The sequence below is a fragment of the Oreochromis niloticus genome, linkage group LG11 (genome assembly GCF_001858045.2).
Source record: "Oreochromis niloticus isolate F11D_XX linkage group LG11, O_niloticus_UMD_NMBU, whole genome shotgun sequence".
Lineage (NCBI taxonomy): Eukaryota > Metazoa > Chordata > Actinopteri > Cichliformes > Cichlidae > Oreochromis > Oreochromis niloticus.
Genome location: NC_031976.2, coordinates 38956396 through 38969289, shown reverse-complemented (window position 1 = coordinate 38969289; position 12894 = coordinate 38956396). Strand labels below are relative to the sequence as shown.

Here is a 12894-nt window from a genome sequence, read left to right as displayed (position 1 = left end):
GAGGGGGAGGAATTTAGTCATGCTCTGGAGGCCCGACTACAGCGGCTAATTTCCAATCACCCCTGGCTGCTGGATTCACTTCACCCACTCCTACAGGACTTCATCCTTAACACACTTCACCTTCACCCCCCAACTGCAACAGATTGCCTGCCCGGCTTACCGGAAGATTCTCTCCCCAGTCCACCGGAGGATTCTCAGCCGGACAAAATGCCGCCCGGTCAGTCGGCTCCTCCCTCCTCCCGGGCAAAATGGCGGTCACGCCGCTGTCATCCTTTGCTCGCCAAGCAAGCTCTCGGGGTCAGTGAGAGTGACTGTGTTATGTACACTCAGCCCCCAAGTGGCCAGCTCACACCAGCCCAGGCTTTTTACAAAGCACTGGGAATCATCCTCATTCCACCCAGCCTTTCCACCCCACAGCAGGGGCAGCCACTTCAGAGCTGCCCCATATCACCGTCAGCTTCCCCTGCCGCTGTCGCTCCTTCCCCCAGGCGGAAGTGACGTCCACGCTGCCGTCAGTTACCGGCAGATTCAGTGAGTCAAGAACAGTGTTTTTTCTGCTCCATCTGAGCCTGCATTTACTAACACTCTGTCAGTTATTCCTGAGTCTAGAAATTCAATGTCAGTTAACTCGGGTTTATTCAAATTTGAAAAGATTAATTTAGAAACAGTTAATACTTTGTCAGACACTCCTAAGTCTGTTAACACCCGCTCTGAGGATTTAAAGGACTGCTTTCATTCTGCTTCTTCCTAGTCCAGTGTTATGCTAACCAGGACTGTTAATCTGAAAATGAGAAGGACTATCTACTGACTGCTCAGAGCGTGGAACTCTTCCCACAAAGACTGGTTCTTCAATGTCTGCTGCTCAGCTAGCCGCCCGGCCAGAAGCTCAGTCTCCAACTCCAGTACCGTTGTCATCCCAACGATTATTTCAGTCACCCTCAGTTCAGCCTCCTGTTCTGCAGCCACTAGCCCTGTGTCACTTGGTCCTCCTGTACAACAATTCAAGCCAATTCAACCTGAAGTGAATTGTTTTTCATCTGTCCATTCTAAGCAGAGAGACAAACCCATTAAGACTGTTTTCATTCCTCAAAAGCTGGCCAGTTCTGAGACTGTGATGCACTCCAGGGCCTCCCCAGAGGCTGGGTTTCAGCCCCCAGCAGACTCTGGACCCCTGGAGGTTAAAAAGCCAGCTGAGGACTGCACCCGACTGTCGCTGCCTGAGCGGGGTCAGTGCTCCGTGCAGCTGCAGTCTGCTCAGTGTTTGCCAGAGGCCCCCATGCCTGCTGGTTCTGATCTGTCTCTGCCAGAGGCCTGTGCGCCTGCTGGTTCCGTTCCGTGTCTGCCAGAGGCCACCGTGCCTGCTGGTTCTGTCCTGTATGTTCCAGGGGCCCCTGTGCCCACTGGTCCTGTGACTGCCCCAGGTGGAGGGCCCGAGGACCCCGTCCAGCCTCAGGCCTTGTCAGCTGGGGGTCTTGGAGGACCCAGCCAGCACATCCTCATGTCTACTGACGGTTCCAGGGAGAACGTTCAGCCACCACCTGCTCCACCACCTGCAACCTCCACATCATCGCCTGCAGCATCGTCGCCTGCAGCACCAGCCTCATCATCCTTGCCTGCAGTGCCACCTTCGTCTTCCACGCCTGCAGCCGCTTCAGCCTCGCCTGGTCCAGCCTCTGCATCAGCCTCGCCCTCTGCCTCATCTGGTCCAGCCTCCACATCAGCTTCGCCTGGTCCAGCCTCTGCGTCGGCTTCAGCTTCGCCTGTTTCGGCTTATCCCTCGTCTGGTCCTGCCTCATCTGGCCCTGTGGTTGCCACGCCACCATCTCGTCCACGCCTAGCACAGCCGGCTTTTCCGCGGTCATCTCCTCAACATCGCCGGCCACTTTCCAGGCCTTTGGTTGGGCGTCTTTGCCGTCGAACGAGGTCGTCCCCCTGAACAAGGTCGCCGCCGCCACTGCCTTCCGCGTGGCCGGCCTCCGGAGATGAACTGTTCTGGACTGCTGTGCCGCCGTCCTCCGGGTCGGCCTCCCGAACTGTTTGGGATCTGCCCTCTGTGCTTCGGAGGGGGGGGGGTGTTTTTGGACTCCACCACCACACAGCCCGTCCCGGCAGCCCTGACAAATCTAATCTAAAAATAAATAAATAAACAAATAAAGATGTAGAAGAGGACAAAGGAGAATTTTACAGATGTGAATATGTTCTGTTTACATCACAGAACAGCTTTCTGTCACAAAAATCAATACTTAATAAAATAATTGTGATTTTGATTTTTCCAATGATCATGCAGCTCTAATATTCTACATGTCTACTTCAGAGACACTGAGGAAGTTCAAAGAAATAAATCTTTAAATCTCCCAACAGTGAAATGACAGTAACTTAATAAATCCTTTGTATTTTTCAGGGAGAAGCACCGACAGCTGTTAGAAACATTCTTGTGGAAATCCTGAGACATTTGAATCAAAAGGATCTCGAGGAATTCAATTTGTTGCTGCAGTTCACGCGCTTCAAAATGGGCCTGCCACAAATACAGATATATACAAACATGATAGATGAACTAGTGAAAAAAATGGTGGGTGAACTTGGTCAGCAGTCTGTGGAGGTGATCAGGGAGGTTTTAACAGACATGCAGAGAACTGATCTGGTGCAGAGGCTACCAGAGAGCAGCTCAGGACTCAAAGGTAAGAGAAAATAATCTGTCAGAGTGTCTGTAATAACTTTAATACATTTTATTTATTCATTAAAGTTTATTTAACTGGGGAAAAATATCTTTAGATTCAAAATGTATTTTTCAGTAGGATCATAAGCTGCATAAACCTTCTCTTTCTTTTCTCCTCAGACAAACAGTTTCCTCCACTGAGCCAGAGAGTGAGTAACGTCACATCAGTCGACTTCACACAGTTCAGCTTTGATTCAGTGATGAAGACTGAAAATGATCTTCATCTTAAACAGAAATCATACACATGAAATTCAAGCTGCAGCTGTGTCATGTACACATGAGCTCTTATACATGATTGCTATAGAAATATTAAACCTTATTTACATTTTAAAGTCTTTCTGTTTATCAGTAAAGATGTGAGCCGTTAAAGCTCCCCTCTGTTTGTAAAATCAGGAGACTCACTGCAGTTTTTGTAGCTCAGTCTTTGACAGAGTTACAGTCAGGCAGTAAAACAGAGTCACAAACCTGTTCATGAAAATTAAATCCTTCAAAAAGAGGAAAAAATGAGTCAAGAAATAAAAAACTAATCCAAGCAGGTCCCCACCGAGCATCAGATGTTCATGGACGTTATTTTCTGCTCTGAATCTGGTCGAAGGTCATGACCCTAAAAAAGACGGACCTTCATGTCTGAAGGTCAAAGGTCATCTTTTCAGGTTTTTACAAAGACTTGAATTAAACCTGATTTAAACCATGAATTTATTTTTACCACTAAAATGTTTCTGTTGATTAAAGATCTAAGAGACATTTGAATTGTGCATCGCTGTCATGTGACCTCTGTTTTTACCAGGTAGAAACGATGGAGTCTCTTATTGAGCTGCTTTTGGAAACACTGGCTGATCTGAGTGACAGCGAGGTCAAAGACTTCATCAAGACCCTCAAAAGAAAAGGTCTCTTTCTTATCCCAAGGAATCTGTCTGAGATGACACACCTGCAGGACGTGGTGTTTTTGATGGTGAGGACTTTTGGCCAACAGTCAGTGAAGAAGATCGTGAAGGTTTTAAAGGAGATGAAGAGGACTGATCTGGCTCAGAGGCTGACAGACAGCAGCTCAGAAGCTCAAAGTAAGATAATAAAGACAAAACATGTTAAAATAATAAAAGTGGTTCTTAAAGTGTTTCTGCTTCAGTTCATATTAGAAACATTCAGATTTACAGAGAAAAGAGAGCATTGTTGACGAGGGGCAGAAAATGATGTTCAGCAGGTTTAAATGTCATTTTTTTTGTTGATCTCTGTGTATTTTTTTAAAGCTCGATTAGCTTTTATTAAACACTTATTTTTATCTGTTATTTTCTCTTTTTTCAGACAAACATCTGGATGAACATCTGTCTGCACTGATCCATAAAGTGAGTAACGTCTCATCTGTCTGACTCTGCAGAGCTTTGATTCAATAAGATGCAGTTTGAAAATCATAATTTTATCATTTACATTAAACAGTTGTCACAGAAATGTGTTTAGATTTAAAATCAAACATTTATTAAAAAGTGTGTTTACCTAAATACATCTTAAATAAGATTGTTTTCTTTTATTATCAAAGTGTTTCAGAGTAAACATTTGTTACAGGCCTTCGATGGGGTCTGTTTTTAAACTGTTTTTTTTAACAGAAAAGCAGAGACAGGAGACATGAGTTGCGTTCGGTCTGCAGGCTCTTCCTCGTCTGATTTATTAACAGAATTAAACAGCGTTCTTTTCTTTTCATTTAGACACACACATTTCTCTTTTAACAACAAAAACACATTCAATCAGATCCATATGTTAAACCCTTTTGGTTACCTTGCTTTCTCGCAAGAATAAACTTACTCATATACAATGATTATTTTGTATCCTTTTTTACAATAAATCTGTAACCAAATTCTACTGCTGTTCAGCATCAATAACATTTCTGTGCCTGCACCATTAACACTGCAATTAACCCGCTTATATTACCATTATACATTCTTTATACCTTAACAGATTCAAAGAATATATTACATTTGTAAAAATTACACAAAAATATTCTACCATTGTTCACAAACAGTTTGCAATCGTCCACAAAACAGTATACATCAGACTATTTACATTTGACACATAATAACTGGGTAGGTTGCAATAATCTTAATCAACTGTAACTTCCAATAATTTCAGGATAAAAGAGATGAGTCTAGGAGTTGCATTTGTCATAAAATAAAACAGGTAATAAGACCAGCTACCTCTTTAGACTACAAGTGAAATGGCGGCTTCCATTACAAGTAAGGTTAGCTTTATCTCAATCTGTGAAAACACTCTCTCTCACAACATTTGCGGTCTTTAAACTAAGACAGAAAAAGATTTCTTGCCTTTAGGTGTGCATTGCGGTTAGCAAACTTGAACTACTGACCTCTTTTTTTTGTTTGTTTGTTTTTTAACAGAAAAGTAGTGTTGTGCGGATCGATCTTCCGATACCAGTAATTTATGTTCTAGAATCGATTCTCATATTAAAATATCAATATTTTAGTACTTTGGGGTAAATTTGTAGTTTTTCATTAACAGGAACACAGTGGAAAGAAACTATATCATTCGGATCGTCTAAATTGGAAGGAACTACTTCCTCTTCCGCCTTTCATAGTAATATGCGAAATACGGCTGTATAACTGTGTTGCAGCCCCTGGCGTGCCCGCGCTCACAACAATGGCTGAGCTAAACTGAGTCAGGTGTGGACATATTTTACCTCCACAAACAGACAAGACGCGGTTTGCGATACATGTGGCAAGACAGTGAGGTGTTGTGGCAAGAAGACTGACCTCGTCAAACACCTCAGAGTAAATCATATCACAAAATATGACGAGCTTATGTTGAGGAGAAGAGGGACAGGTGCTGCTAGGGCGAGACAGACGTCTCTCATGGAGTCCTTTAGTGCTGCAGGCAGTACGGTGTACATTTTAGGACATCGTCAGGTCTCAGGAAAAAAGTTGTCAGGTCTCAGGAAAAAAGTTGTCAGGTCTCAGGAAAAAAGTTGTCAGGTATCAGTCTCACACGAAAAATTGTCAGGTCTCAGACTCACATGAAAAAATGTCAGGTCTCAGACTCAGACGGAAAAATGTCAGGTCTCAGACTCACACGAAAAATTGTCAGGACTCAGGAAAAAAGGTGTCAGGTCTCAGGAAAAAAGGTGTCAGGTCTCAGACTCACATGAAAGAATGTAGTGTGATTCTGAGACCTGACATTTTTTCGTGTGATTCTGAGACCTGACATTTTTTCGTGTGAGTCTGAGACCTGACATTTTTTCATGTGAGACTGATACCTGACAACTTTTTTCCTGAGACCTGACACCTTTTTTCCTGAGTCCTGACATTTTTCCGTCCGAGTCTGAGACCTGACAATTTTTCATGTGAGACTGATACCTGACAACTTTTTTCCTGATACCTGACAACTTTTTTCCTGAGACCTGACAATTTTTCGTGTGAGACTGATACCTGACAACTTTTTTCCTGAGACCTGACATTTTTTCGTGTGAGTCTGAGACCTGACAACTTTTTTCCTGAGTCCTGACAATTTTTCGTGTGAGTCTGAGACCTGACATTTTTTCGTGTGAGTCTGAGACCTGACATTTTTTCGTGTGAGTCTGAGACCTGACATTTTTTCATGTGAGACTGATACCTGACAACTTTTTTCCTGAGACCTGACACCTTTTTTCCTGAGTCCTGACAATTTTTCGTGTGAGTCTGAGACCTGACATTTTTCCGTCCGAGTCTGAGACCTGACAATTTTTCATGTGAGACTGATACCTGACAACTTTTTTCCTGATACCTGACAACTTTTTTCCTGAGACCTGACAATTTTTCGTGTGAGACTGATACCTGACAACTTTTTTCCTGAGACCTGACGATGTCCTAAAATGTACACCGTAAGGCAGGTAACGTGTTCAAATAGTGTTTCAGCTTCAGGTTTTTTATTTCTATATGATTATTCTGCATTATTAAGCAATAAGAACAAGTAATTTGATGTCCTGTAATCATTATGAAGCTATATTATTACAATTACATAATACAATTATATATTGTATTATGAAATACAATGAAACATTAAGTTTTTGTACAGAGTAACGGTATTGGATCAGTATCGTCGATACCACACTGAATTTTACTTGGTATCGGATCGGAAAGGAAATCAGTGATATCGCACATCACTACAGAAAAGCAGAGACAGGAGTTGCGTTAGGTCTGCAGGCTCTTCTTCGTCTGAGGCAGAGAAGCGTTGCAACGGCCTAGCACACTCACCGCTATCTCCCCCTTGTGGCAATGCCACGCAATTACATTCTCTATAACTCTAAATGAAAGTGCAATACCACCATAAAATCAGGTCTTTTACATCAAAAAAACAATTTACAAAAAAAATTACAATTGTGACCATACACTTGTGGGCGTCACACATTGAAAACATTCCAAGTTTAAAACAGCTACAAAAACATAAATCTTTAATTTTCTCAGTGAGGAAACATTTTTTCTTTATGAATGTTTGCTTTGAATTTTCCAGGTTGCAACAATGGCAGCTGTTACAGATCTGCTTCTAGAAACACTGGAGGATTTGAGTGAACGGGATCTCAAGGAGTTCAAGTTGTTCCTGCAGTTCACTTGTTTTCGGAAGAGTCTTCCACAAATCCTACAGATTCCTCACAGAAGAGAAATAGTGAATGTGATGGTTGATAAATGGGGTCATCAGTCTGTGGAGGTGATCAGGGAGGTTTTAACAAACATGCAGAGAACTGATCTGGTGCAGAGGCTGTCAGAGAGCAGCTCAGGACTCAAAGGTAAGAGAAAATAATCTGTCAGAGTTTCTGTAATAATGTCAGTAAATATGGTGGGATTTTTTTTTTAACTGAGTGTAAAAGTATTAAAAACATAATATTACAGCTCAAAGTGAAAACAAAATCAAAAGAATTAAATTGGAGAAACTTGCAACAAAAACTGCATAATATAAACTTTATTATCTTAAAAGAATTTGTTTTCTTTGAATGTTTTTGGACAGACGTTGATAAAATTAACGCATTCAGGTTGTACAAACACAATAAAATGAGACAGATTTGTTTTCATATTTCAGTGTTTAAAGTAAAAATATTCAGGTTATTGAATCAGTGACTTTCTTCATAAATGTTGTTTTAAAGGTCTTTGAACTTCTTTCCTTTGAAAATATTTTACTTTGTTTTGTTTCACTGCATTTTTGCATTTTGAGCTCATTAATATCAGTCTTGCTGTACAAAAGGGTTAGGGTTGTGTATGGGATTTTCCATGCCCTCTGATTGCACCATAGGTGTGCATGTCAGCAGCTTCAGTTCAGAGACAAACGGCAGCCGAACAACGGACAGTGTGTGGGTTCATAAGACCGTGAGTTTTTACTTCACTCAGTTATGTTGGGGTTAAGCCATGAGTGTATTTGATGACTTACCAGCAGTTTCTGCTTCTGTTTAAATGACGTTATGCATAAGTGGCAGTTCGCTAGCATAACAGATTTGTTCACTAATTAGCTTCTAGCAGAGAGATTCATTGTTATCGTGTTGTTGATTCTGTGCTCTGTGTACCAGATGATAAACAGTGTAAAGTTGCCTTCAGTGCATAGTTGTATGCGGCGTGTTAATGCATAATGTCTGACTTTAAGTTTATGAAACCAGTCTGAAGTAATATGTCAGCTTATTTACTTGTATGCTGTATTTGAGTACCCCTCAGCTGTATCTTTATGTTTATTATGTAATTTGATTTCTAATTGATTTGTATCATTATGCTTTGTCTACAGAAACCACACACACACACTCTTGCCCACCTGCGGGCACATTCTCAATTGGAAACACAAAGAATGACAACTTTATTCCTGGACTCTGCCTGTTTGTTCCTCTCACATCTGAACATTTGCAAGTGTTCTGACCCGACACTCTGAAGCGATTGCTGCCAGCTCAGATTTCTTTAACCCTTCTAACATTTGGTCCTTCGAGCTGGATGTGAGCAACTGCTTTAGCCTTATATGTTCAGAATGGAAGACCGATACCCGTACAGAGAGTCTGATTGTCCACATGGCAAGCTGCCATCATACCTCCAGAACTATGAAGTGGACGACCTTGCTAAGAACCGACTCTCACATGATGATCAGGGCAAGCATTCTACTCATCCTGAAATTCTCCAATATTATCATCATATGAAAGAGGAACACAATCAACTCCGACTAGATGTGCAACCCCTGACAGAATTAATCTCTAGCTCCCCTGTACTAGCTCCACAGCATGCCACATCACGGTCTGGACTTTGTGAGGATGGGACGTCAACCACACCTGCCCCCACTAGTAAGCTGGTGCCAATCAAAGGTCAGAAGAGCCCACATCAGCCTGAAAGTGCTCCACAAGTGCCATTTGAGTCTCAACATCCAAAGGACAGCCAGCATGGCCTGATTGAGGAGCTTACTCACAGTCTAAATGTAGCAGATCTTGACAGGGAGTGCAGCGCACAGTCACCATCACCTTCAGTCAGCTCATGCCCTGAATCTCAAGATTTTCTTCCACCAATGACACCAGGTGAGAGGCCCCCTCCACTTCAAGCTTCAGCATCAAGGGGATGGTCACCGCATTATGCAGGCCAAAGAAGGGTTGATGAGGTGTATGCTCGTTGCCACAGGAGCTACAGTCAGCCTGCCACTCGTCCTAGATTGCCAACGCTAGGGGCCTGCTATGAAGATGATCCATACTACAGACAAGATGACAGGTATCCTACTCCTGGTCACCCAAGCTGCCCTGACAGCCATTATCGTCCTCCTTATGGATATGGGTATCAGGATTCGAGTCATCGGTACAGGTGCTGTACCCAGATAACCGCCAACAGTGTCCACCTGATCGCCTGCAACCAGGTGGGTGCCCTCAGACACCACTCTCTCTCAGCAGAGCCCAACCAAGAGAGACTTATTGTGGACCTCAACCAACAATCCCCGACTTTGTGCACGAAGACTCCTTATGAGTTTGCAAGACTAAAGTTAGTTTTAGATAACATACTTCCACTTGATGTTCCTGAACACTTCAAGTTCCAGATATTGACACATCACCTTAAGTGTGAAAATGCACTACTTGTAGCTGACTCATACAGTAACAGTCCATTCCCATTCGCTGACACCATGAGATCACTTACATAAATGTATGGGCAACCTCAACATCTGGCCTTAAAAAGGATTACCAAACTGATGGACGGACCCAACATTAGGAGTGGTGACATCAGAGCCTTCAAGTCTTTTGCACTCCAAGTCCGTGCGCTAGTGGGTATGTTACACCAGTTGGGAGAACAGGGTCGGGCCGAGTTGAGGTGTGGCTCACACGTATCTCGCCTGTTAGCTAAGTTACCTTATGACCTAAGAGCGAATTTCCAGAGATTTGTCAATCCCATCAACACTCCTATAACAACACTGCCTGATCTGGCTGAATGGCTTGAGTATGATGTGTGTGTCCAGGTAACTGGAGACCAATACTATGACCACTCCGACAGGGAGAGGCAAGTTTCACGAAAGGAGAGACGTCCTAAGCATAAGTTTCAAAAGGCTACCACCATTCTCCATGGTAGTGAGCCCAGGAGAAAGACGGAAGGTGACATGTCAACAACACAAGAAATGCCCAAGAAGTACTGCCCATTCTGTAATACAGTGCAACACTACCTGAATTAGTGCAGTAACTTCAAACTCTTGTCGAAGGAGCAGAAGACAGTGGATCAAGGCTAATAAGAGGTGCTACCAATGCGCCCGTGATCATCAAGCAGCTAAGTGTAACCTCAAAGCCAAGTGGAAACCATGTGGGCGCCGACACCTTGAAGTTCTTCATGATGTCAATACCAGCCCAGATGCTACAGCCTCTGATTCAACCAGTGCACCGGAGGAAAGCACATGCTTAGTAAGTTCCACCTCTGAGACACTGTACGTAGACCGGCAGACCAATAGCAGTCAGGTGCTACTCAAGCTAAGTCATGTCATTATTAGGAGCAGTACCAAGATGGTTGAAACCTATGCTATGCTGGATGATGGTTCAGAGCGTACCATACTTCTGCATGAAGCGGCTGATCACTTGGGGCTGCATGGGGAAGCTGAGGACCTAGCACTCCGCACTGTCCGTCAAGATATCTGTACTATCCATGGTGCCGCTGTGTCATTCTCCATTTCTCCTGCCTCACAGCCTAACAAGTCCTTCCAGATCCACCAAGCCTTCATGGCAAAGGAACTTGGCCTAGTAGGCTATAGTTACCCAATAAGAGCATTACAGGAGCGGTACCGTCACCTTAAGCAACTGCCACTGCCAGACATAAAGGAAGTACAGCCCCTTCTGCTTATTGGGTCGGATAATCCACATCTTCTCACTCCTGTGGAGCCGATACGACTTGGCCCTCCAGGTGGACCTGCAGCTGTGCACACCCGACTTGGATGGACTTTACAGGGTCCATTGAGATTCCTACGTTGGCGGCTAACCCCACAGCAGTGTCTCTTCACCTCTGGGGCCTCACCAGAAGCTGAGATCTTCAGCCTTGTTGAGAGACTCTAGAAAATGGATACCTTGCCATACTGGAGTGAGTGGCTCATTACCAGGTCCTGACAAGACGCTGAGGCCATTCAGAGACTTGAGGAAAGGACAATTGGAGTAACAATTGATGGAGTAAACCGCTACGCCACCCCACTACTGTGGAAGAAGAATCTTCCCCCTCTTCGTGCTACACCAGAGGCAGTTTTGGCCCAGCTTCGTGGTATGGAGAAACGACTTGCCAGAAAACCACAGAAGGCAGCTGCCTACTCTGGGGAAATCCACAAACTGCTGCAGGCTGGCTTCGTCACAGCTGTTGCACCTGAAGAGGCTGCACTAAGTAACTGTTCGTGGTTTATCCCCCATCACATGGTACACCACAACGGCAAGGACAGGATAATGTTCAACTGTTCCTTCACCTACAAGGGTCAGAGCCTGAACGACTGCCTTCTTCCAGGGCCTACACTGGGAGCTACCCTGTTGGGAGTCCTTCTCATGTTCAGGGAACACCCAGTTGCCTTCAGCAGTGACATAAAGGGGATGTTCCATCAGGTCTGTCTGCTAGATGAGGACAAACCCTTTCTCTGTTTCCTGTGGCGGGACATGAAGGTAGACAAAAAACCCAACATCTACCAATGGCAGCTGCTTCCCTTTGGGACTACATGCAGTCCATGCTGCGCTACCTTTGCACTTCAAGCCCATGTCCAGAAACACACTGAGCCGGGAGAGGATGCTCGTCTATCCATAGAACGTAATTTCTATGTTGACAACTGTTTGCAGAGCCTCCCATCAGAAACACAAGCCAAGAAATTGGTGGATTGCCTGCAGTCTCTGCTCTTGGAGGGTGGATTTGAACTACGACAATGGGCTAGCAATGTCCACACGGTCATCAGCCAACTACCAGTTGAGTCCCAGTCACAGGGTAGTGTTCTCTGGCTCTCCCTGGAGTCAGCCAATCCTCAAGAGCGCACTCTAGGACTTGTATGGCACTGTAACTCTGATGCACTCCGGTACAAGCATCAGCAGAGTGTCAGTTCAGAGCCAACAATGCACAACATTTATGGGCTGCTCGCCCAGCAGTATGATCCTCTTGGGTTTCTTATTCCATATACAACCAGAGCAAAGGTCATCGTGCAACACCTCTGGGACAAAAAAAGAGGAAGGGATGATCCTCACTTATCTGAGAATCTGCTCCATGCCTGGCGTTTGTGGGAAAGTGAACTGGGCCAACTCTCACATATAATGCTGCCGAGATGCTACACTGACCCACGCTCGGACTGTTGTAACAGCCATCGAAGCCTTCATATGTTCTGTGATGCCTCTGAGCGTGCCTGTGGGTCTGTGGCATATCTACTCACCGACCAAGGGGAAGGAAAGGTCCAGGTGGCTTTCTTGGCTGCGGGGTTGAGAGTTGCATCCAAGAAGCAACTCTCAATTCCAAGGCTAGAGTTGTATGGAGCCCTTACAGGAGCACAGCTGGCTTCTGTTCTGAAGAAAGAACTGACCCTTGACATCCAAGATGTGGTGTTCTGGACAGACTCGACTACAGTGCTTAACTGGCTCCATTCAGATTCATGCAGATATAAAGTCTTTGTGGGAACCAGAGTTGCAGAGGTACAAGAACTCTCTGCTGCAGCATCTTGGCGGTACGTTGACTCGGGAACGAATCCAGCGGACGATATCAGGAGAGGGAAAA

At 44.4% G+C, this 12894-nt stretch overlaps 1 protein-coding gene across 1 annotated transcript in view; it reads left to right on the top strand.

The window, feature by feature from the left end:
- Window positions 1-12894, top strand: part of LOC100692820 (uncharacterized) — a 60745-nt gene that overhangs the window by 23546 nt on the left and 24305 nt on the right. The window contains exons 13-17 of the mRNA XM_025911149.1: window positions 2402-2678; window positions 2837-2913; window positions 3504-3777; window positions 4019-4059; window positions 7205-7478. Coding sequence (XP_025766934.1) covers window positions 2402-2678; window positions 2837-2913; window positions 3504-3777; window positions 4019-4059; window positions 7205-7478 — 943 coding nt within the window. The remainder of the gene's footprint in view (window positions 1-2401; window positions 2679-2836; window positions 2914-3503; window positions 3778-4018; window positions 4060-7204; window positions 7479-12894) is intronic.